At 39.0% G+C, this 26,168-nt stretch overlaps 1 protein-coding gene across 1 annotated transcript in view; it reads left to right on the top strand.

Annotated features, from left to right (window-relative positions):
• Positions 1-25,793, top strand: part of PCYT1A (phosphate cytidylyltransferase 1A, choline) — a 47,688-nt gene extending 21,895 nt beyond the window's left edge. The window contains exons 3-9 of the mRNA XM_068965305.1: positions 5,967-6,066; positions 14,537-14,653; positions 15,813-15,964; positions 18,327-18,405; positions 19,122-19,264; positions 20,703-20,891; positions 21,755-25,793. Of these exons, the coding sequence (XP_068821406.1) occupies positions 5,967-6,066; positions 14,537-14,653; positions 15,813-15,964; positions 18,327-18,405; positions 19,122-19,264; positions 20,703-20,891; positions 21,755-21,961 (987 nt within the window). The 3' untranslated portion in view covers positions 21,962-25,793. The remainder of the gene's footprint in view (positions 1-5,966; positions 6,067-14,536; positions 14,654-15,812; positions 15,965-18,326; positions 18,406-19,121; positions 19,265-20,702; positions 20,892-21,754) is intronic.
• The last annotated feature ends 375 nt before the right edge of the window (positions 25,794-26,168 follow it).

Genomic DNA, 26,168 nt, shown 5'->3' with positions numbered 1-26,168 from the left:
AGAAGGAAATGGCAACCCGCTCCAATATTCTTGCCTGGGAAATCCATGGACAAAGGAGCCTGGTGGGCTATAGTCTGTGGGATTGCAAAAGAGTTGGACATGACTTAGCCACTAAACAACAACAGTCAGGAGAAAGTTTTTATGAAAGCAATATTGCATTTAGAAGTTCTTTCATAATTTGGAGGATAATGATCATTGTAAGTTTTAATTTTTAGTTATAATACTCTTAGTTATAGTATTATACTATAGTAGTATATACTGTTGGGCTTCCTAGGTGGCACTAGTGGCAAAGAATCCGCTTGACAATGCAGGAGACATGAGACACGGGTTTGATCCCTGAGTTGGGAAGATACCTTGGAGGAGAAAATGGGAACCCCCTCCAGTATTCTTGCTTGGAGAATCCCTTAGACAGAGGAGCCTGGTGGGCTATGGTCCATAGGGTTGAAAAGAGTCGGACACAACTGAAGTGACTCAGCATGCATGCATGCAGTATATACTATTAGTTATGGACTTCCCAGGTGGGGCTAGTGGTTAAGAACCCATCTCCCAGTGCAGAAGACATAAGAGACACGGGTTTGATTCCTGGGTCAGGAAGATCCCCTGGAAGAGGGCATGCAACTCAATCCAGTATTCTTGCCTGGAGAATCCCATGGACAGAGGAGCCTGGTAGGCTACAGTCCATAGGGTCACAAAGAGTTAGACACAACTGAAGAGACTTAGCATGCACTGTTAGTTATAATTTGCATAAACTTAGAAATTTTATATAACATTTAGAAGCTAACCTCTTAGATTAATACAAATTAGTTAATTTTGTTGGCATAAAGAAACCTGTGTTCCATAACATGGAAGAGAGAATGAGCTAATGTTGTAGATTTGTTGAGTGACTACTTGTATGTGAAACACTCTACTAATTAATTTGCATATGCTATTTTATTTAATCCTCATAACAAACTAATGGAGCAGGTTTTACCATCTTCCATTTTATAGAAGATGAAAGCTTTAGAAGCTTGCCATGATTTCACTGCTATTAAGTAATAGGGCTGGAATTTAGATCTAACAATTTTCAGGTCCTAAAGGCTTGCCCTTTCATTTGTACTTTGCTACCAGAGAATCAGAAGACTTGAAAGCTATAATATTCCATAGGATTCATTTGAGGTTAAAATAAAGGAGATTTGTTTTAGGAGAACATAGGTAGAAAGAAATACTTGGTCCTACTTTTATAAACTTCAGCTTTTAGTGACACTTTTTTCTGAGAAGAGAATAATAGGGTGGTTTTTTGGTTTTGTTTTGTGTTTTTAAGTACTACTCATTCTAACTGGAGGCAGCTTTAGACAGTTAAAGGTTTTGCTGATCTGCCGTAGCTGAAGAACCTTAGGTTTCATTCTCTATACTTAGGAGGAATCGATTCAGCACAAACTCTAGCCAGAAGGGACAGCTGCATTTGCCTTCTACAAGGAAGATTGAAGAAACAGAGTTATGAAAGATAGAATACTTAATGTATCTTTTAAAATTAAGGTAAAATTCACATAGCATAAAGTTCACAATTTTGTGCTGTGCTTAGTTGCTCAGTTGTGTCCAACTCTTTGCCATCCTTTGGATTGTAGCCCGCCAGGCTCCTCTGTCCGTGGGATTTTTCAGGCAAGAATACTGGAGTGGGTTGCTATTTTCTCCTTCGGGGATCTTCCCAACCCAGGGATCAAACCCATGACTCCTGATTGTAGGCAGATTCTTTACCCTCTGAGACATCAGGGAAGCCCAAAGTTCACTGTTTAATCATTTTAAAGTGTACAATTCAGTGGTTTTTAACACTAAAAATTCACAGTGGTTTTAACACTAAATCACCACTGTCTAATTCCAGAATATTTTTATTACCACGGTAAGAAATCCCATACCCATTAGCAGTCATTCCCTCATTCTCCCCTCCCTCTATACCCTGGCAACCGCTAATCTACTTTCTCTCTCTAGGGATTTGCCTGTTATAGACATTTGGTATAATCACACAATATGTGGCCTTTTTTATGTCTGGCTTCTTTTATTTAGCACAATATTTTCAAGGTCTATCCAGGTGATAGTGCTTATCAGTACTTCATTCCTTTTTAAAAGTGAATCCATATAGACATACTACTCTGCTTATCCATTAATCAGTTGTTGGACATTTGAATTATTTCAGAGAATACAGTAAGGCTGTCTTTCATCTACATGTACTAATGTTAATAAGCATAATTTTTTCTATTTTATATATAAGCATTTATTTATATAAACAACTTCATTGTGATAATTCTTATACCATTATAATTCACACACACATTCTGAGTGTGCAATTCAAAGTTTTTAAAAATGTTCACAGAGCTGTGTAGCCATCATCATAAAACATTTTAGTACATTTTCATTACTCCAGAGAGAAACCCTGTACCTGTTAGCAGTCACTCTCCATTTCTCCCCAACCCTTCCAGCCCATTGTAACCAGTAATCTATTTTCTATCTATGAATTTTCCAATTCTGAACGTTGCAGATAAATGGAATCATATAGTAAGTGGTCTTTTGTGGCTGGTTCTTTCACTTAGCATAATTTTTTCAAAGTTCATCCATGTTGTAGCAGGTATCAGTATTGCATTCCTTTTTATGTCTGAATGGCATTTGTTTTTTGAGTTATACTTACATACAATAGAATGCATAAACCTTAGGTGTACAGCTCAATGTTTATGTGTGTACATACCCATGTAATAACTAGTACATCCAGAAGACCCCCCTCACATCCCTGCTAGTCAATATCTGCTTTTCCCAGATTTTTTTTGTTCTGTGGTTTCTATTCACCATAGATTAGTTTTGCCTGTTTTTGACTTTTATATAGGTGGAATCATAGAATATGTCTTATTTTGTGACTAGCATATACTTTTAGAAACACAAATTACTGTCAGGTATCTCTTTGAGTACTAACTTTTGGAAGATAAATTGTTTTTTTCAATTTAATCTGTAAGTAAATCTCTAATTACTTCAGAAAATCACACATTTTGGGTCCTTGGTCTGTTCTTTTTTTTTTTCTTATGATCTTTGTCTTTTTACTCTTTTTTAAACATTTTATTTTATTTTTGGCTGTGCTGGGTCTTTGTTGCTGTGTATAGGCCTTGTTGTGTTGAGTGGGGGCTCACTCTCTAGTTGTGGTGCTTGGGCTTTTCACTGTGGTGGCTTCTCTTGTTGTGGAGCACAGGCTTGAGGTGCGTGGGCTTCAGTAGTTGTGACGCATGGGCTTAGTTGCCCCACAGCATGTGGTATCTTCTAGGACCAGGGATTGAACTGGTGTCCCCTGCATTGCAAGGCGGATTCTTAACCATTGGACCACCAGAGAAGCCCTCCCTGGTCTTTTCTTAACCTCTTTTTAAAAACATCTATATTATGCAAATACCATTTCATTCTTTTTTGTGGTTGAGTAAGAAAGCTGAGCACCGAAGAATTGATGCTTTTGAACTGTGGTATTGGAGAAGACTCCTGGGAGTCCCTTGGACTGCAGGGAGATCCAATCAGTCCATTCTAAAGAAGCTCAGCCCTGGGTGTTCTTTGGAAGGAATGATGCTAAAGCTGAAACTCCAGTACTTTGGCTACCTCATGTGAAGAGTTGACTCATTGGAAAAAGACTCTGATGCTGGGAGGGATTGGGGGCAGGAGGAGAAAGGGACAACAGAGGATGAGATGGCTGGATGGCATCACCGACTTGATGGATGTGAGTTTGAATGAACTCCGGGAGTTGGTGATGGACAGGGAGGCCTGGCGTGCTGCGATTCATGGGGTCACAAAGAGTCGGACACTACTGAGCATCTGAACTGAACTCAAAAAAAGATAAAACACACAAATTTCCTAAAAATGACTGTTTTTCTTATAGCTTTAGCATATTTTAAACTAAGCTTATATAAGTGATCTTTAAAAGAAATATATTTTCATTTTAAAACCTTATTTAAAAAATATATCCTTATCTGAAATTAAAAGTGTCTTCCCAGTTTCTAAATTTAGTCTAGTCATGATGTGATCTGTGTAGAATTTAAAATTCTTAGTGACCGTCACTATAGCCCAACAGAAATTTTAAAAATTGTAAGGGAATATTATGAACAACTCCATGCCAACAAATGTGACAATTCAGGTGAAACAGACTTATTCCTAGAAAGAGCCAAATTGCCAAAACTGACCCAAGAAAAAAATAAAATTGTGAATAGACCTGTCCCAATTGAAAATGTTACATTGTGTTTAAGAAAATCTTCCCACAAAAACAAAGCTGGACACAGATGACTTCACTGGTGAATTCTATCAAACATTTGAGGAAGAAGTAATACCAACCCTATACACTTTCAGAGAATAGAGGAGATAACATTTCCTAATCCATTTTATGAGACCAGATATCAAACCTAGGCAAAAACAGAACAAGAAAAGAAAATTACAGTTCAAAATCTCTCATAAGCTTAGATGCAAAGATTCCTAATAATATATTAACAAATTGAATCCCAGAACATATGAAAAAATTTATACAGTGTGATCAAGAAGAAACTCAAGAATGAAAGGTTGGCTTAGCATTCTAAAATCAATGCATCATAATTAATTTTAAAAAACAAAATATGATTGTCCCAATGTTGTATAAAAGGCATGTGACAAAATCCAACATTCGTTCATTAAAAAACTTTCAACAAGGAATTAATTCACTGGTGGCCCAGTGATTAGGACTCAGTGCTTTCATTGCTGTGTCCCTGGTTCTGTCCCTTGTTAGCAAACTAAAATCCTGCAAACTGCTTGACATGGTCAAAAAAACAAAACCCAAAACACCTCTTAACAAACTACAAAAGGAAGAGAGATTGCTCAATCTGATAAAGGACATCTAAGAAAAACCTACAACTAACTTAATACTTGATGTTGAAAGATTGCATGCTTCTCCCCTAAGACTGGGAGTAAGGCAAGAATGTTTGTCCTTGCAATCTCTATTCACCATTGTACTAGAGGTTTCAACTATTGCAATAAGGGATAATGAATGGAAATTAAAGACATTCAGGTTGGAAAGGAATAAGTAAAACTGTCTTTGTTCACATACAGCATGGTCTAATATGTAGACAGTCCTAAGGAATCTATCAAACAAACTGCCCGAACTGATAATTGAGTTTAACTAAGCCACAGGAGATGAGAATCAACTGAAATTACTCATACTGATACACATACACACTTACAAATCAATTGCATTTCTCTATACTGGCAAGGAACAACCTCAAAATAACATTAAGAAAACAGTTACAAAAGCATCAAATAGAATAAAATACTTAGAAATAAATGTAACAAATACTCCTAAGTAAGACTTTCCTCCAAAGAGGGAAAGAGCATACCTGTATTCATATTTCAGCTTTGCCTCTGAGTAATTACCTGCAATTCATATAACTTCTCTGAACCTCATTTTCCTCATCTTTAAATTGAGGAAATTAACTGTCATACTACTTGCCTCACAGGGCTGTAAATGAGAATTAGAACATATTTACAGTGTAAAACATTACACAGTGATGATTCTACTTAAAGAACATGGCAGCTGTTTACCTTCCCAGTTCCATACCACTTCAACTAAGTGGTAAGAAAATGGACTTGTGAACTTTGGCAATTTCATCACATAGTTCAGGGTTGGCTCTTCTACCATCTGGTAGAGGAGCTGTCATTCTGGACCCAGTTGGTTGGGACTATGTGTAGCTTCCCAGCCACCGTCCACCATGGTGGCCAAAATCACCATCAAGACATTTATCTTTTGTGCCATGATTTGCCCATCTGGTAAAAGGTTGTACTTTGACTTGTCATTTTGGAACGCTTATATCTTTTTCCTTTTTAAAGTTATGAAGATTTAGGAAAAATTTTAATCTTAGCATGTTTAATAACTGATTGTTCTGTCAAGCTACCATTTCTTTTGAGCATTTTATTGAATTTATCTTTTCCCTCATTTTCCTCTTCTTAAGGGTTTACGGCAGCCAGCGCCTTTTTCTGATGAAATTGAAGTAGACTTTAGTAAGCCCTATGTCAGGGTAACTATGGAAGAAGCCAGCAGAGGAACTCCTTGTAAGTAAATGATGAATTATGTTTTTGTTTGACTATTGTTTTTAACATTCAGTTATATTTATGAAATATACACCTACTTTATATTCTTCCCTCAGTTTACCTGGAAAAGCTAGTTGAGAGAGGTGTTCCTCTGATCTCTCTTGCTATTCTATTTAAGAGGATAATGTACCCCATAAAATTTAATATGTTTTTTCTTCAGTTCAGTTCAGTTCAGTTCACTTGCTCAGTCGTGTCTGACTCTTTGCAACCCCATGAATCTCAGCATGCCAGGCCTCCCTGTCCATCACCAACTCCTGGAGTTCACTCAGACTCACATCCATCGAGTCGGTAATGCCATCCAGCCATCTCATCCTCTATCGTCCCCTTCTCCTCCTGCCCCCAATCCCTCCCCAGCATCAGAGTCTTTTCCAATGAGTCAACTCTTTGCATGAGGTGGCCAAAGTACTGGAGTTTCAGCTTTAAGCATCATTCCTTCCAAAGAAATTCCAGGGCTGATCTCCTTCAGAATGGACTGGTTGGATCTCCTTGCAGTCCAAGGGACTCTCAAGAGTCTTTTCCAACACCACAGTTCAGAAGCATCAATTCTTTGGTGTTCAGCTTTCTTCACAGTCCAACTCTCACATCCATACATGACCACTGGAAAAACCATAGCCTTGACTAGACGGCCCTTTGTTGGCAAAGTAATGTCTCTGCTTTTCAGTACGCTATCTAGGTAGGTCATAACTTTTCTTCCAAGGAGTAAGCATCTTTTAATTTCATGGCTGCAGTCACCATCTGCAGTGATTTTAGAGCCCAAAAACATAAAGTCTGACACTGTTTCCACTGTTTTCCCCATCTATTTCCCAGTATTTTTGTCATAGCTAGGAGAAATAGTGATACACATTTTGGGCTGTTATCATCATAGCTAGAGATACAGAGGAACAAAGAGGATAAAATATTAACTTGAGCTGGTTTATAATCCTGTCTGTCTTATCAGAGGCCCAGATAATGTCAGACTGTCACATTTTTAATAGTCTTCAGAATTTCCCCCAAGTTTTCCTTTCTATCAGTCTGTACACTAGCTATGATACTACTGATTGATATAGAACAAAAATATCCCAAGTTGGGAGATGCTCTTCACTTAGTTTTATCTTTATTGACATTGAAAGTTTTCCAAGTTTTTCAAAGAAGATTTTCCTTTATTATTTTCAAAGCCCATACTCTTTATTTGTATACTTAGTTTACATCATTAATTAGCAGGTTTTGGCCTCATAAATTATTAATATGTATCCTAGACACTTTCCCTGTTTTGGACAGTTGGTTTTGGAGATCATCAAATCCTAGTTTTCATTGCATCACTGTTTACAATAGTAGGACTTGGAGGCAATTTAAATGTCCATCAGCAGAGGAATGGATGAAGAAGATGTGGTACATCAATGCAGTGGAGTATTACTCAGCCATAAAAAGGAATGAGATGGTACCATTTGCAGAGACATGGATATAGACCTAGAGATGGTCATACAGTGTGAAGTAAATCAGAAAGAGAAAAACAAACATCGTATACTATTGCTTATATGTGGAACCAAGAAAAATGTTACAGGTGAACTTATTTGCAAAGCAGAAATAGAGACACAGATGTAGAGAACAAACTTTCTGAATACCTGGTGGGGAGGAGAGAGAGGAATAAATTGGGAGATTGGGATTGATTTATATACACTGCTATGTATAAAATAGATAATTCATGAGAACCTGTTGTATAGCACAGAAAACCCTACTCAGTGCTCTGTGGTGACCTAAATGGGAAGGAAATCTTAAAAAAAAGAGGGGATATATGTATAACTGATTCACTTTGCTATATAGCAGAAACTAACAACATTCTAAAGCAACTGTCCTTCAATAAAAATTAAAAAGAATAAAACAGAAACTGCATGAGCATTTGTTATGAATACAAAGTCCTGTTGGTATTTGTTCTTACTTCTCTTTAAGTTCTCCAGTTCTCCTTTTTTCCCCAATCCTTTTTCATTTCTTTCTTGATTACTATGGTTTTTATTCTGTAAATGTAGGGCTGGACTCAACCTAGGCAAGCTCTCAGGAATAAGAGGTAGTTATAGCCACAAATCTATATACATTTTCAGTATATAGAAGATATTTATAGTTACTTCTTAATTGTGTTAGTATGTTTACTCTCTGTTGTAACTTAGAAGTAGTGAAATGAATGCTGGACAGTGTCAAGCTAGGATCATAATACCCTTTGGCTGAATCTTATCCATATAAACTATGGTTTTGAGGCCCTCAAAATTCCAGAGAATGTGGTCCTTTTGGAAGAATGTTTAGATATAGCTCATGTTGATCACAACCCTTCTGATTTATGACGTGATTTCTTTTGGGTTTGGCTCCTCTTACTTCAGTAATAACTAGGCTAATGAGGCAGAGTAAGATGACACCAAGAAAAGACAGGCTGTATGTGACAGAGTAGTGGTGGCAGGTTAGACTAAAGAATGTTGCTGGACAGTTCACGGATCACATTCAGATGTGATAGTAGAGCCTGTTGAAGGCAAGGACTTTTCATATCCTAATGATACACATTGAGAATGCAGTACCTCACCAGATCTGATCATATTAGTTATATTACCTACCTTGTTGCTAAATCTAGCCACATACCATTTGTGGAATATAAAAATGTATGTGTGTGTGTGTGTGTGTATATATAAATATATATATATATTTATATATATATATATATATTTATATATATATATATATTTATATATATATATATATATATATATATATATATATTTATATATATATATACTGTTTCCAAGTTTTGACACTTGTTTTTTTTTACACTTGTAATTAACAAATGCTAAATAGTAAATCTAATTTCGAAAAATTTTATAATAGTAGAATTTTACAGGTAAGTCATTTTTGAGATTATATGCTTTATAGTCTCTTCATTATATACATGAATAAAGGTCCATAGAAATTAAGAAGTGAAGTTTCCCCTACAATATCACAAATAATTAGTGATAGAATTGGAGCTAAAACCTAAGTTTTTCCATCTTTGTGTTGTTTTCACCCTGGAGTGTTGTTATTCTTTGTCGACATCAGTTATAAATAATAGAAGACCATCAGCAAACTGATTATATCTTGGGTGGAACAAATAGTCCCAAATTGGCCTATAAAGTTTGCCAATTTGACCTCTGGTTTTTCCTTTATCTTATTCTCTCTGTTCAGTATTATGTTAAATAATCAAGTAATTGATTGTCTTCATGCAGGTACCAGATAAGGAATAAACCAATAAAGAATCTACACATGCCATCATTAGTGAATTTTAAACCAATAACTGGTTCAAGAGTCATCCCTCCCCTACCCCCAGGTTTTCATTTAGGGAGGTTAAGGGAGAGTACAAGAGGGAAGTTTGTGTAATCTTGGAGTAAATGCACTACTTAGAAATAAACGAGTATGGCTTGAGAGATGAGAAGATTGTCTCTTTTCAATTCAGTTCTGTTGCTCAGTCATGTCTGACTCTTTGAGACCGCATGGACTGCAGCACACCAGGCTTCTCCGTCCATCACCAACTCCTGAAGCTAGCTCAGACCTCATGGCCATCGAGTCAGTGATGCCATCCAACCACCTCATCCTCTGTCATACTCTTCTCCTGCCTTCAATCTTTCCCAGCATCAGGGTCTTTTCTAATGAGTCAGTTCTTCACATCGGGTGGCCAAAGTATTGGAGCTTCAGCTTCAGCATCAGTCCTTCCAATGAATATTCAGGACTAATTTCCTTTAGGATCGACTGGCTGGATCTCCTTGCAGTCCAAGGGACTCTCGAGTCTTCTCCAACACCACAGTTCAAAAGCATCAATTCTTCGGCACTCAGCTTTCTTTATGGTCCTACTCTCACAACCATACATGACTACTGGAAAAAACATAGCTTTGACTAGATGGACCTTGGTTGGCAAAGTAATGTCTCTGCTTTTTAATATGCTGTCTAGGTTGGTCATAGCTTTTCTTCCAAGGAGCAAGCGTCTTTTAATTTCATGGCTGCAGTCACCATCTGCAGTGATTTTGGAGCCAAAGAAAATAAAATCTCTCACTGTTTCCATTGTTTTTCATCTATTAGCCATGAAGTGATGGGACTGGATGCCTTGATCTTAGTTTTCTGAATGTTGAATTTTAAGCCAGCTTTTTCACTCTCCTCTTTCACTTTCATCGAGAGGCTCTTTAGTTCCTCTTTGCTTTCTGCCATAACGGAGATGTCTTCTGCATATCTGAGGTTATTGATATTTCTTCCGGCAATCTTGATTCCAGCTTGTGCTTCATCCAGCTTGGCGTTTCCCATGATGTAGTCTGCGTATAAGTTAAATAAGCAGGGTGACAATATACAGCCTTGACATACTCCTTTCCTAATTTGGAACCAGTCCATTCCATGTCCAGTGCTAACTGTTGCTTCTTGACCTGCATACAGATTTCTCAGGAGGCAGGTCACGTCTGGTATTCCCATCTCTTTCAGAATTTCCCACAGTCTGTTGTGATCCATACAGTCAAAGGCTTTGGCATCATCAATAAAGCAGAAGTAGATGTTTTTCTGGAATTTTCTTGCTTTTTTGATGATCCAACGGATATTGGCAATTTGATCTCTGGTTCCTCTGCCTTTTCTAAATCCAATTTGAACATCTGGAAGTTCATGTACTGTTGAAGCCTGGTTTGGAGAATTTTGAGCATTACTTTGCTAGTGTGTGAGATGAGTGCAGTTGTGTGGTTGTTTGAACATTCTTTGGCATTGCCTTTCTTTGGGATTGGAATGAAAACTGACCTTTTCTAGTCCTGCAGCCACTGCTAGTTTTCCAAATTTGCTGGCATATTGAGTGCAGCACTTTCACAGCATCATCTTCCAGGATTTGAAATAGCTCAGCTGGAATTCCATCACCTCCACTAGCTTTGTTCGTAGTGATGCTTCCTAAGGCCCACTTGACTTTGCATTCCAGGATGTCTGGCTGTAGGTGAGTGATCACACCATTTTGTGGTTATCTAGGTCATTAAAATCTTTTTCTGTATAGTGCCTCTGTGTATTCTTGCCACCTCTTCTTAATATCTTCTGCTTCTGTTAGGTCCATATCGTTTCTGTCCTTTATTGTGCCCATCTTTGCACAAAATGTTCCCTTGGTATCTCTAATTTTCTTGAAGAGATCTCTAGTCTTTCCCATTCTTTTGTTTTCCTCTATTTCTTTGCATTGATCACTTAGGAAGGCTTTCTTATCTCTCCTTGCTGTTCTCTGGAACTCTGCATTCAGATGGGTATCTCTTTCCTTTTCTCTTTCCTTTTTGCTTCTCTTCTTTTCTCAGCTGTTTGTAAGGCCTCCTCAGACAACCATTTTGCCTTTTTGCGTTTCTTTTTCTTGGGGATGGTTTTGACCACCTCCTCCTGTACAGTGTCACAAACCTTCATCCACAGTTCTTCCACAGACAGGCACTCTGTCTGTCAGATCTAATCCCTTGAATCTATTTGTCACTTGCACTGTATAATCGTAAAGGATTTGATTTAGGTCTACCTGCATGGTCTAGGGTTTTTCCTACTTTCTTCAGTTTAAGCCTGAATTTTCAGTAAGAAGTCACAGTCAGCTCCTGATCTTGTTTTTGCTGATGGTATAGAACTTTTCCACCTTTGACTGCAAAGAATATAATCATTCTGATTGCGGTATTGACCATTTGATGATGTCCATATGTAGAGTCATCTGTTTTGTTGCTGGAAGAGGGTGTTTACTATGACCAGTGCGTTCTCTTGGCAAAATTCTGTTAGCCTTTGTCCTGCTTCATTTTGTATTCCAAGGCCAAATTTGCCTGTTACTCTACATATCTCTTGACTTCCTATTCTTGTCTCTTTTAGAAGACGAAAGGACTTTTTTCTGTTTTAGAAAAGAAGAAAAAGGCAAGAGTCTGAAGGGCAATGGAAATCTGTTAAAGATGGAATATTTCAATGGTAGCTATTTGAGAGAATATGTCAAAAGAAATAATAAATTGAAACCCAGGTCTTTTCTGTTTAAAGGAGAACATCTAGTTACTTAGTCTAGAAGTAGTGCAAAGACTATAATTTATAATCCAAATCAAGACCATTTTTGAAAGTGAAAGCAGTTGCTCTTGATAATGTGCTGGAACAGCAGATGTAGGTCAAAGGGTATAGTCATCCTGGCCCTTAGCCACTTGATAAAAGAATGCAAAACGCATTCTTTCTCCCTAGATTTTTAGTTCAACAGTGGCCCCTTCTGGTCAGTTGATTAATACATCAGCCTGGATTTTCCAAAGACTTGGGGTTAAGACATAGAGAGTTGAGAGGTTGGAGTGCTGGGGAAATGCTGAAGAGAGCAAGAGGCACATCTGGGGCTGATCCAAGAAAGTTCAGAGTGATTTGGTCTAATATGGATGTTTAACTGCTGGCAAATAGCCACTCAGTTAACAGCATTCTGTCCTACTGCCACTATCCAGGAAATGCGTTTACTGAGCTAAATCTCCCTCATCTCACTTTGCCCTTGTTATATACTAATGGCAAAGAAACACCAGTACAGTATTCTCAAGTTTTATATTCTGTCTGTTGTCTTTTAGGATCAAATAAAGTGAGATCATAACTACTCTGGACGTATTTAGGAAAGATACAAGTGTGTTAGTTGCTTCATGGTCATGATTTCTAGGATGTTGAAGAGAGATTATACTACTCAGATTGGGCGGGAGTTGCTTTGTTTTGTAGGTGAGGAAACTGATACTTAAAGAGATTGAGATTACGTAGGAATGTAGCTTGTTAGCAAGCTTAAGCTTTAACTTTTTCTGATTCCTAAATCCATCATATTATTTCTCCATTTTTTGTTGTATTGGTGTATTTATTTTATTTAAAAACTTTACTTCCTATAAAATCAATGCATTCCCATGACCTAACATTGAAAAAGGACACAGAGTGAAATGTCTTCCTCTCACTACTATCTCAGATCCACCTAGTATCCCTTTTGCAGGCAACCAGTATTGCCAATTTCCTATGGATATCTAAGCAAATAATATAAGCAAACTCTTCCCACAGTTTTAGTGAGTGGATCATGTCATAGTCAGTATAACAATGAAGTTTAGGTTGTTTCCAAATTTTTGCTATTACAAACAGTGCTGCAATGAATAATGCAATTTGCATACATATTTACAAACATATCCATGAGATAAATTCCTAGAATTGGAATAGCTGGGCTAAAGGGTATAAACATTTGTCCTTTGTCTTTTGACAGATATTACCTAATTTCCTTTCTTAAAAGTTATACCAGTTTATATTTCTATCAGCAGTGTGTATGGTTTCTCAGTTTAAAAACTATTCATTTATGGATAAAGCTGTCTATAAAGAAAAGTCCATAAGCCTCCTGAGAACCACTTTCCTCTCTCTTGATTCATTGTCCTCAAGGCAGAAAGGAGATGTATCTTATCCCTACCTTCAGTATGGTGTATTTGATAAGGCTTTGACCCTTCTTTCCAAAAATAATACAGGTGCTCCTACTGTTCTTTTTTGCTGCTACAGTGAAACAACTCTTCTTTTATTCATGTAGTGGAAATAGGACTCATTAGATTTATCATTTGAAGCATGATGAACCACTGTATCAATTTCTTTCTCAATGTGTTTACTTGACTTTAGAATTAGTCTTGTACCCCAGGATATCATTTCCTGCCTTTTCTTTCACAGTCCACTACCACTAACAATAAGTTGACAGTCATTTATTATTTTCACTAATGGACAGGAGAAGAGGAAAAGCTCTAATATAAAGTCCTAAAGTATTTATATATGATTTTCAAGTATTTTCTGTATCACCCTATACTGAGAAGGTGTAACATATTCACTCTCAGGGAGAAATGCTTGAAGAAATTCCATCTGTTACCATAGAGCAGATAGTGAGGGTGAATCTGGGACTGAGAAGCAATAGATTGACAACTGGTGCTTGCCTTCCCTCTTTTTCAGTCTCACTCCTCTGGATCACTCTGCTTTCAAAGCAAAGTATTTTATTTTCAAAGCAAAATGTTCGTCATTAGTAATCACAGCAGCTTGAAAATGAGAGAGCAGGCAGCCAGAGAATAGTTTAATTATAGTCTGTTTAAACATAACTGAAGTTTAAATATAAACCAAAAATGATGATTTTAAAGTTTCAGATATAGCTCTTGTATAACTCTTCCCTTTACTTCTTAAATAACTTTAAGAAAAAATAATCAAGAAACCCAATTACCTGATCAATTTGGTAAACCCAGGCTGACGACAAGAGTTAGTGGCTATAATGCCAAGAGAGTCAGTGGAATTCTGTGATGTTATTCCTTACAATCCCAAAACACCCCAAATTAAGGTGAACAGCCAGAGAATACCTTAAAAGGGAGTTGTGCAAGAATTGAACAGTCACACAGTGCCATTTCCATTTGTTAAATATGAGGTATTGAGTCAGTTTGTTTGTCTGATAAATTCTTTCCTTTGGATTTAGGTGAACGGCCTGTGAGAGTTTATGCAGATGGAATATTTGACTTATTTCATTCTGGTCATGCCCGGGCTCTGATGCAAGCAAAGAACCTTTTCCCTAATACATACCTCATTGTGGGAGGTAAGGAAACACCTACTGACTTAGGTGCTGTCCAGAAAAAAATTATAGTAGCCTTTTTTCTCCTGTCTTTATAACCTGAGTACATTGACTCTTACTTTGGTTTTTAAATGAGGGATATAGTGTAGCCTCTTTAAGATGTGAAGCATATGAAGAACATGAAGTATCTAAAACCTGAACTGTATAAACCTGGAGAGAGACACTCTAAGCTCATTGACTTGAGATGTCCAGGATTTATCTCGCTGGTTTTGGCTGGTTTCTGCAGTCTGATCCCCTATTGCCTACTTTAAAACAGCATTTACTTTAGATTTCAGTTTATCATCCTAACATGACTCTATGTTTGTATGTGTACTGTGCAGGCTCAGTTGTGTGACTTTGTGACCCCGTGGACTCTAGCCCACCAGGCTCCTCTGTCCATGGTATTTTTCAGGCAAGAGTACTGGAATGGGTTGCCTTGCCCTTCTCCAGGGCATCTTCCCAACCCAGGGATTGAACCCACATCTCTTGCATCTCTTGGCATTGGCAGACAGATTCTTTACCACTGTATCACCTGGGAAGCCCCTCAGTTTATCATTCTGAATCAGCTGAAGTACAGAAGTTTGCTAAGCAAATGTTATGTGGTCCAGTCCAGGCTAATAGGGCTTCACTGGTGGCTCAGATAGTAAAGAAGCTGCCCTCAGTGTGGGAGACCCAGCTTTGCTCCCTGGACTGGGGAGATCCCTTGGAGAAGGGAATGACAACTCATGCCAATATTCTTGTTTAGAGAATCCCATGGACAGAGGAGCAGCCTGGTGGGCTACAGTCCATGGGGTCACAATGAGTCAGACATGATTGAGCAACTGATACTTGCCAGTCTAACAGGAAAACATTTTTTTTAACTGTTCATTGATGCAGAAAGGTACAGTAAGTTCATTTCAAAGCCAAAGATCTTATTCTTCTGTTGTATCCTCTCCTTTCCAAAGTGTGAACATAGTGAGTGTTGCTCCTGAAGGTGTATCTTGGATTAGGGAAAGCATTGTTATCCAGACTGAGCTACATTTAGAATACTGTTATCCAAGTGGGATGATTGGTTACAATCCTAGGAAATGGTAGAGGTTGGTGACCGAGGTGTGGTTAAGCAGAGGGGACTTTGACTTATAACCTTATGATGTGGTGAACTCAGTTTGCAGTGATGAGCTAACACACAACTTCAAAGGCTTCACCGTGATGAATGAAAATGAGCGCTATGATGCAGTGCAGCACTGCCGCTATGTGGATGAGGTGGTGAGGAATGCCCCCTGGACCCTGACACCAGAGTTCCTGGCAGAACACCGGGTAAGAAACTGAGTACATGTTCCCATTCCCTGTTTTGTAATTCCCTCAACTTTGAAGGCTTCTGGTACTTGGGCTAGTTTTCCACTAGCTTTATTTTACTTCTGCCTTCTCTGTAAATTTAATATAGAAGAGATGATGATGTTATTACTTCTAATAATAGTCATCCTTGACATTTTTATTGGATTTGATGGTTTAGAGGCGCTTTTACATCCATTATATTTCATTTGTTCCCCACAAAAGTCCTGTTGGGTAGTTGTTATTTCCACTTTACATATAAGAACAGGGCCAGAGAGGCCAAATAACCAGGTTACACACTAGCAAGGCTAGAAATTTAACCTCTTCAGTTATGGAGTCTATGCACCCCCACCCCTTCCCCCATAGATGTGTCCATCCTCATAGTGTACCAGCCTCTTAAGAGTATACCTAGCCCCAGCCATGCTCTCAGTTCAGTTCAGTTGCTCAGTTGTGTCTGACTTTTCGCCACTCCATGGACTGCAACACGCCAGGCTTCCCTGTCCATCACCAACTCCCAGAGTTTACTCAGACTCATGTCCACTGAGTCGGTGATGCCATCCAACCATCTCATCTTCTGTCATACCCTTTTCCTCCCGCCTTCAATCTTTCCCAGCATCAGGGTCTTTTCAAATGAGTCAGTTCTTCCCATCAGGTAGCCAAAGTATTGGAGTTTCAGCTTCAGCATCAGTCCTTTCAATGAATACTCAGGACTGACTCCCTTTAGGATGGACTGGTTTGATCTCCTTGTAGTCCAAGGGACTTTGAAGAGTCTTTTCCAACACCACAGTTCAAAAGCATCAATTCTTTGCACTCAGCTTTCTTTATAGTCCAACTCTCGCATCCATACACGACCACTGGAAAAACCATAGCCTTGACTAGACGGACCTTTATTGGCAAAGTAATGTCTCTGCTTTTTAATATGCTGTCTAGGTTGGTCATAACTTTTTTTCCATACTCTCAAGGAGCTCACATTCCAGGAAGTAAAATATAGAAACATGGACTTACCTTGTATTGGCTTAAATTTAGTTTCAAGACTTTTAATTTCAGGCTAGAAATTATGTGGGGTCAGAAACCAGGGAGTTTCTCACTTTGTCTCAGTGAGTTGGTATTATAAAAATCCTTATCTCCTTATTTTCCCACATTAAAAAAGCAGATTTCCTACAAAAGATGGGTTTATAGCTGAGAAGAACTTACCAGATCAGGTTGGAGGCCCTTAAGCTTGAGAAACCAGCAAGCATGTTGTCAGTTCTCTACAGTGGTGTGTAGAATGTTGAAAGTAAATTGTCCAGTGAGACAGGAAAGAACAAAAGTAGCCAAAGTGCTTCAAAAGCAGTATTTGGGTAAGCCTGAAGCTAAGGGATATTTGTTACAACTATTTAGGATTAGGACAGACCTTTTATAGTTCTGTAGCTTTTCTGCATCAACATTTAGCAGCCAGTGGTACCAAAGGTGAAGAGCAAGATTATTCTCAGCAACATAGCCAGGCAGGCCCAGGCAGAAGAAGTTAGAGGGACTCCCAGATTCCCTTTTCTCTCCTTGTTAGTAGTATATCGTCAGTCACGAGTCTGGCTTGCTCACTGTTCTTATTTTCACTTTGCTGCCTTTCTGTCCCTGACAAATTGTTCAGGGGTAATTGATATGCTAGTTGAGAGTTCCTGACATAGTCCTGATGAGTGTAACATTACAATGGCTTCTGGGAGCTGGGTATGGTGGCATTAGCAATTTAATTAACAAAGGAGATACGGCCTATTCAGGAAGGAGTAAATAAATGCGGTTTAGAAAGATTGTTGATCCCAATGCAAGAGATATTGACAGTAGTAAAGTGATAGATCTGAGACCTAAAGGTCTTTTATGGGGCTCTTGGTTGCTGTTTTTATATTCCCACTTACCTCACAGACTTAGAGAGAAACCAGTTAACAAAGAAGTGACTTCTTTCTCATATTTTTAGAAACCGTGTTTGACCAGTTCTTGTAGAGCCAGGAGGATAGGAAGGTTTCTTTTCTTCTTTTCTTGACTCCATCCACTAGCTAGCATAGCAGAAAATCCTCCAGGCCTATTTCCCACACCATGATGACTGGTATTCAGTGTGAGGGTAGCACTTCCAGGAACCAGGAGGAGCAACTAGAAGAGAAACTGGCTAGCTTCATGTTTATGATCCATAAACAGCTAGGTTGGATCACTTGTAAAAGAATCGTGAAATTTATGAGCCGAGCAAGGAGAGACAAAGAGAAAAGTTGATTTGAGCCCTGTCTTCACCTTGTGGCCCTTTTTCTGGGCCACAGAGTGTTGCCTGGTTCTTTCTAAGTAGCAGTTATCCTGAGTTTTAATGATGTTTCCTTATTTTCAGATTGATTTTGTGGCTCATGATGACATCCCTTATTCTTCTGCTGGGAGTGATGATGTTTATAAGCACATCAAGGAAGCAGGTGAGTACGCTGATGTGCATCCTCATTTTATGGAGTCTCAGGAACAATGACATAGTCAATCACATCACTACAGAGGAAAATTTATACAGTGAGAAATTGAACATCCACTTTTAGGTCACACTTTGGATAAGAGGTTAAAGTGAGCATAGCATAATATCCCGGAGAAGGCAATGGCACCCCACTCCAGTACTCTTGCCTGGAAAATCCCATGGACGGAGGAGCCTGGTAGGCTGCAGTCCATGGGGTCGCAAAGAGTCAGACATGACTGAGCGACTTCACTTTCACTTTTCACTTTCATGCATTGGAGAAGGAAATGGCAACCCACTCCAGCGTTCTTGCCTGGAGAATCCCAGGGACAGGAGCCTGGTGGGCTGCCGTCTCTGGGGTCGCACAGAGTCAGACACGACTGAAGCGACTTAGCAGCAGCAGTAGCAGCATCATAATATCCATCAGTTCTCAGTCTAAACATCTACTTTTGTTATCTCTTTTAATTTCAAGTAACCTTTCTCCAGCCCCATTCTTTTCTTAATATTAGGACCTTTCCTTACTCCTAACCCTTCATTCAGTCTTTCTTCTGTATGTTAGTATCTCAGACTGTACTTAGTAATAGCAGACTCTGCTTTTTGAGGATAGGAAAGGACTGTGGCTCCCAGTTTCCATCTAGTCCTACTGCCTGAGCTATTCAGAGTATCACAGTATTTGTGTTTTGGGGTTAGGCATGTTTGCTCCAACACAGAGGACAGAAGGTATCTCCACATCAGACATCATCACTCGAATTGTCCGTGACTATGATGTGTATGCCAGGCGGAACCTCCAGAGGGGCTACACAGCAAAGGAACTCAATGTCAGCTTTATCAATGTAAGTTCTAACCTCATCCCAGAGTTCCCTGGCCCTATAGGACATGTTACCTCTCACTTTGTCTAAGTTAAACTTGCTCTTCAATCTGCTCTTATTATCACCTCCAAAAGCTCAGTGGATACCTCTTTGCACATAGTACTACTATGCCAGGCTTTTTACAAAGAGCATTTGGATGTATCTGTTCTATAAAAAGAAGCATTATCTGCCTTTATAGTCTAGTATCACAACATTGATATAAGGACATACAGCCAATTAAATAAGAATGTGTAACTTACAAAGTACAGTGTTTATATCGAATACATTTAAAACAGTGGTTCTTAACTGTTTTTTTGGTATGGTCTTTATAAATCTGATGAAAACTATGGATCTTCCCCCTGTGTGGTTAGTAACACACAACATTTTGCATACAACTTCTCAAGGCACATGGAACTAACTTTTAAAATTTGATTTATGAAAGCAAGTTTATCTTAGCTTAATATTGCCCTTAGAAACAAACTGCTATACATTTTGTATATAAATTATACCTCAGTAAAATTGATTTAAAAAGAAGAAAGCTGCTGTGTCTTCTATACGTGAGTAATTTACCATGCTCCCTCATTTGTTCCCAGCTCTGTGAATTATGAATGGGTAAAATGGTTTCATCTAAATTGATTTATCTGTGCAGATAAATGCTGGCTACTGTTAACAACCTAGCTGTTGTTACACTGCAGAATTTATTTTCAGGTGTTTAAGAATCCTAAACATATTCCCCTTCCCCTTTATGATCTGAAAATGAGAACACTTTTCATTTGGCTAAAGACTCCTTCCCTCCCTTTGGGAGGGTTCATACCATTTTCCCTTATTTTTAGGGACCAATGAGTATCATCCTTACTTTGCGAATGAGCAAACAGACCTCCAGATGTTTAAAAAAAAAAACTTCTCTGTAGTCATAGAATAAGCCAGTGATGGAGGGAAAATTTTAGCACAGTAAATAAATTAAGTAAAAGGTCTACTGCTTTCTTTTTCAGCCTGTTAGAGTTGACTTGTTGTTGGCAATACTGTACAGTGATCTTGTTGCTCCCTCCCTATACATATACATCTCCGTCTAGAATGGGGTTTTGGGTTTTGTTGGGCATGTTTATCTTCCAAGTTAATGTTTTGTCTTAAAAATCTGAGTTTGTTTTGTATATGCCAATCTGTTACTGGGCTTACCTTGTGCATTTAGTTTAGTCCTGGGCTCTGCAATCTTAGAATTATTACACTTTTACATAGGATGACCATCCAGAGCATATCTTTTCTGTTACCATGGTACGGAAGGATGGGATATATTAGAGTAAAGTGAAATTCTCAAGACCGAAAGGAATGTCTAAATAGAGTACCAAACCAAGTCTTTTCCTTCCTCTTGGTATGGAAGGTCAGAGTGAGTCTTATTTCTCAAAACGGTTATTTCTTTATCCAGGAGAAGAAATACCACTTGCAGGAGCGAGTTGACAAAGTAAAGAAGAAAGTGAAAGATGTGGAGGAAAAGTCAAAAGAATTTGTTCAGAAGGTGGAAGAAAAAAGCATTGACCTCATTCAGAAATGGGAAGAGAAATCCCGAGAATTCATTGGAAGTTTCCTGGAAATGTTTGGTCCAGAAGGAGCGCTGGTATGTTTCTTCCTGCTGGGCAATTTAGGGAAATTCAGGAAAATCTAGGGAATTCTTAGGCTGTGAAAGAACTATAAAATCCTTGAGCAGAAAGGGACATTGACAATAAAAAGTTATCTAATATGTTCCCTTTATTGGGCAGAACTATATTTCAACTATCCCCGGAAAGGTTTTAAAAATCTTTACAGAAAGTGGTTATACATTCTCCTAATTTTGCCAGCTGTCTATAAACCTCCAAATATGGTGACAAGTGAGTAACCTTGCCTAGCTTGCTTCTACATTACAATTTTGGATAGAAGGAAAGGAAAGAGCAAAGAACGGTTTTAAAAAAAAAAAAGAAACAACTGCCTCCACTACAAGCAGCCACTGCAGGTTTGCTGGATATGGTGGTAATTCTGTCCTTGAGGAGTAGGCAAGGTCTTTTTGAGTCAGATAAAAGGTGCATGTGTAGCTATTAGCAGATGAGCCCTAGGATATCAGAAATGATCTGGCTGTGGGGGTGCTTGGATGCCAGAATAGATTATTCGTGGAGGATATAGAATTTTCAGAGAACCCCCAAAACTAAGGTAGGTACCCTTTTGTCTGAGTTAATTCCTCTGTTTTTGCCTAGAACCTAGACTACAGACCAAGTAGCCTTTTAAGAATTCCTTTTAAGATTGGATGACAGTGGATAACAGGTGGGACCCCTTAGACATGTAGTATAGCATAACCACTTTGAGAAATTGCTTAGAATTGTATCTGTGGCTTACTTGGTCACTTTTGACATTACAGAGGGCACTCACGATAATTTGAAGTCTCAGATCTCCTCCGTTGGTTAGTAGGATCCATAGGTTTCTTCTAACTCTTCCTTTTGGTCTCCCCAGAAACATATGCTGAAAGAGGGGAAAGGCCGGATGCTGCAGGCCATCAGTCCAAGGCAGAGTCCCAGCAACAGCCCCACTCGTGAACGTTCCCCCTCTCCCTCTTTCCGGTGGCCCTTCTCTGGCAAGACTTCCCCGCCTTCCTCCCCAACAAACCTCTCCAGACACAAGTCTGCGGCCTATGATATCAGTGAGGATGAAGAAGACTAAATTTTCATCTCTCCTTTCTCCTCCCCTCTCTCTGTCCCAACCTTCAGAAGCTCTCTGTTGAATTCCAGATTGTGATCCCAACACTAATCCTAAGGACAGCTACAAAGGAAAGACAGTTGGGGCAAGAGGACTTAGGATGGGGGGACCAGACAGCCTATCCTCGGAGAGACATCACCCATCCCCACCAAGAAGGAGGCTAACTACATCTTAGAAGCCTGTTCTGCATTCATATACCCTCCCCATGGACTTTGCTTTACTGTTTATGTTCATGTGCTCTTGACAGGGAAATTGTCATTTTTATTAATTTTTTAAAAATTAGTCTTTCAAATGTAATAAGTAGAACTAATTTTTTGCCCCCGAGGAGTGGGCAGAAGGAAGTGGTGTAATACCCAGAGGCCTTTTCTTCCTGATACACCATAGTGTTTGCCTTCTATTCTCAGGCAAACTGTCTTGCCAACTCCTTCAGGCAGTGAGCCATGCTGATGGGTGATTTGGAGGGGAAATACCATAATCTTGGTTTCCTTTTTTAAAAAAAGCTAAAAGCTGAGTAACAGCCACAAATCCCCAGTGTATACTGCTGGCACGTGTGTCTGTTTGGCTGTGGGAAGAAGGAGATCTGAGTCTGACTTTTCTTACTCCCTGAGGAGTTTCTTGTTGGACCCAATGGGGTCCATGAAGACACTGATGGGGATGGAACCAGACCACATGGCATCAGCTGCGGTTTCTATGCTGTGTTCATCTCTCAGAAAATTCTGTTGCCCAGTTATTTGGGAGCTCTCGTCAATCTCTTTTTTGTAATCTTTAAATTCTTCCTGCCTTTAAAGGGAGGAACACTTTCAGGTTTACTCTGATTGAGGAGGGGAGTTGGACAATACTCAAACCTATACAAAATCAGTTTAATTTTCCTCTGGGAGTAAGTCCCTAGCCCTACTACTCCTATCTTAATACTCATTTCCTAGCTTTTTACGAAGGATACTTTGTAAATGTCTGCAGTTTGAACATGATCTGTTAATCCATGTTGCTCATAACCATATTGAATATTGAGAGAGGTTTGCAGAGAACATAGGTGCAAAAGCATAAGGAAACACACCCCTTTTTAAAGCCTTATCTTGACCTCTTCCCCTTGTAATAGTATCCTTGACTGGAACCAGTGCCCCATAAGGTGTTTCTTTTCCCCAGGGAGTTGGCATCTGGCAGAGACTCCCATCACTGCCCCTCTAGCAAGTCACCAGTGGCTCACATTACAAGAGTGTGGTAGATTCCCTCCTTCTCCCTCTGCCTGCCCCCATTTCCCCTGTTATGCTGCCCAGGGGATTCACCACTTAAATTTCACATCAGAGAATGCTGAAGCTTAAGCACTTGCTGTTGAGCATGAGCTCCTTTTCAATGTGTAGCATCCTACAGCACATGACCTAGCAGATCATTATCTATCATAATCCTAATCCTTATCATATCATAAGGTTCAGGGGAAATTTGCTTCTGTCTAGGGCCCATCTCATCACTCATAAATACCCCTTGTAGGGGTGGAGTTTTAGTGTTTTCAGCTAAGAAAACCACATTTTATCTTTCCTTGCCCCTCTGCTAAGGTTGTGAGCATCTCATAGTCCCTTTCCTGAACACTTTCTGGTAAAACTTGCTCTTATGCCTGAGGGCCAGTGGCTAGAGTTACTGCCTGCCTGCACAGCAGGACTACCTAGGTTCTTAAAACTTACATCATCCAGAGAAGCAAAACGCAGCAGAGTAGAGGAATAAACAGGGTGAACCTCTTGTTGTCCTGATGGCCCATGAAAGTTACATTTCTGACTCTTCTCATGAAGTGCTATTTTTACTATCAAATCTAGTTTACACAGGCTTTGGCTTGAAACCCTTTTTATTTGGAACTGTTGAAGTTAATGTTTTCCTATAATACCAGCTTCGTAGGATCACATATTTAACTTTTCTGCTTCAGTCTTCCCCTTTTGGGAATTCTACCCATTTCTGTTGATAGAAAAACAGTGAAATCACCACTGAAACCCACCTACATTTTCTCTCAAAATACATGTTGTCCAAGTATATTTGGAAAGGGAGGCAATCAGAATGTGATTTTCCTCCCTGTAGTCACTCCTCACAGGTATTGTCTGGGTCCCAAATGTTTGGCCTTCCTTCTCTGCTCTGTAGATGGGCTGCTTTTGGCATATCCTGTCCTTGGAGTATGACCTCTAGGCTAACAAGCTCCATGAGACTGCTAGCACCGGCATGTGCACGTGTTGTCGGAAAACTCTCACCCCTTCTGGTGAGCCTGTATAGCCTCAGTCTCCTAACACAGTATATCTCTGTGAAATTTTGACTAAAAGCAAAAAACTTGATGGCATGGCATGCTAGGTACTTTGGGATAAACGTGATCCTACATGCTGGACAATGGTGGGTGGGTGGAGGAAGTTGTTGGGATGATGCATTATTTGATCATTTGTGCCTAATTAAATGAGGTTAGAGGTTCACATTCCACAACTGTGTGTGTGATGTGTAAATCTTTAAATATTGTTGTTAATATTAATTTTTAACATTAATTTTAATATTACTTAAGCCCTAAATCTCACAAGCAAAGCTGTCAGCCTGAATAGGCCAAATGTGGCAGAAATGGGAGAGCCTTAAAAGTTGGTTGGCCTTATAGCCTCTCTCTGTAATAGAAGGAGAAGGGAGACAGAAGCCTTGTAGCCAGTGCTGAGGAGGTGCCATTTCATCAGTTACCTTGAGATGAGCTGGGCAGAAAGTTTGCTTTTTTCATACACTAGACTCCATAGCACTGAAAGGTAGAGGTTGAAATTTTAGAGGAGTAGAAATGGATCATTTGTACTGCTCCAGCTGCTTCTGATCGCTAGAGCCAAAGACCATTATTTCGATGAGGCTTGGGTAAGAAGGTTGGGGATGTGAGGAGGTTGAAAGTCCTGAATAAGAGAAAAAATTTGAGGGAGGTCAAGAGAGCTTTTGACCTTTTCTGATCACTGATAACATCGCAGGCAGCACCTGAGTTACATTTTTCTTATTTGTGACCACACAGCTGTCCAGGAAGTCTTTGAATATTCCATCCTCAATGATTTCTTCACAGTGCTTTGTATTCTTTCTTGATTTATGGGCAGTTTTTGTTTTTCTGGAGCTCATTGCCTTATTAATCCTGTTTTAAACCCTATATCTAAAATCTTTCCAAATCAAGTCTATTTTGCTGCTTTTGTTTAATTTCCTAAAAGCCATAGCTTTTACATGTTCTGTCAGCAAACTATCACCAGAAGTTGAGCCAATGCAGGTAGGAGAAAAGCTCCCTTAACAATGTTTTTAACTAATGGTATTTTTTTCAAGCTTATCAATATAAGTATTTTTAAAGGTATATTTTTCAAGGTCATACAATGATTGTTCTTGTTTTCTCTCATAGAATAGATTGTCATGGGATAAAGACTGGTCCCTAGCTATTGTTTTTGCAAATAAATAGAACATGTTTTGGGGATTATACTATTAAATGTTAATTTTCTTTAAAAGAAAGAAGAAAGATATTCTGTCTGCCAAAGTTTAATGTTAGTACTTAGATTGGGGTAGAAAACAAAAGTAGTTGGTTTAACATTAAAATGACTGCAGTTCTGTTTACTTAGCTTTCAAGTGGGCTTTCTCACCATTCTTAGGGAGACACTGACTGTTTTGAACACAGAGATTTGATTGGTTGAGTTGTTTTGTATTGTGGATCCTGAGAAGAGTGTTGGAAAGAAATACTGGCCTTGGCATGAATGTTGGCCCCATCACCAGTGCTGGTGTCCACAAGGACGTTTTCCTCAATTGGTGTTCAGTATATTTTTTTCCTGTCTGAGTGTTACTAAATTGTTATTGTTCAGTTATTTTGGCTTTTGTCATTAGCCAAATAAAGGCAAAGTGATTTTACCTAATGTTTCACATGTGTATTATATATTTCATGTATTTGAGACTTTTCCTGTTGCATCCTAATTTGTCTCCTCAGAATCATTGCATGACCATATCATTGCAGTTCCTTTTGCAGCTTGGTACAGAAGACTCAGAAAGCCATTGGCCCACAAAGGGAGGCTGATGTAGATCTCCCCGGTCTAATGTCATCAGTGCCCTACTGACACATCTGTAAGGGAACAACTTCCTTCTGTTCTTCAGAAGCCTCGTTTCTTTGAGACTTTGGGATCATACCGTTTTGCCTGGCTGAGTTCTGTTCCTGTTA

Source organism: Capricornis sumatraensis, chromosome 1 (genome assembly GCF_032405125.1).
Source record: "Capricornis sumatraensis isolate serow.1 chromosome 1, serow.2, whole genome shotgun sequence".
Classification (NCBI taxonomy): domain Eukaryota; kingdom Metazoa; phylum Chordata; class Mammalia; order Artiodactyla; family Bovidae; genus Capricornis; species Capricornis sumatraensis.
Note: the sequence above shows the minus strand (reverse complement) of the source record. Positions and strands in the feature narration are given on the sequence as shown.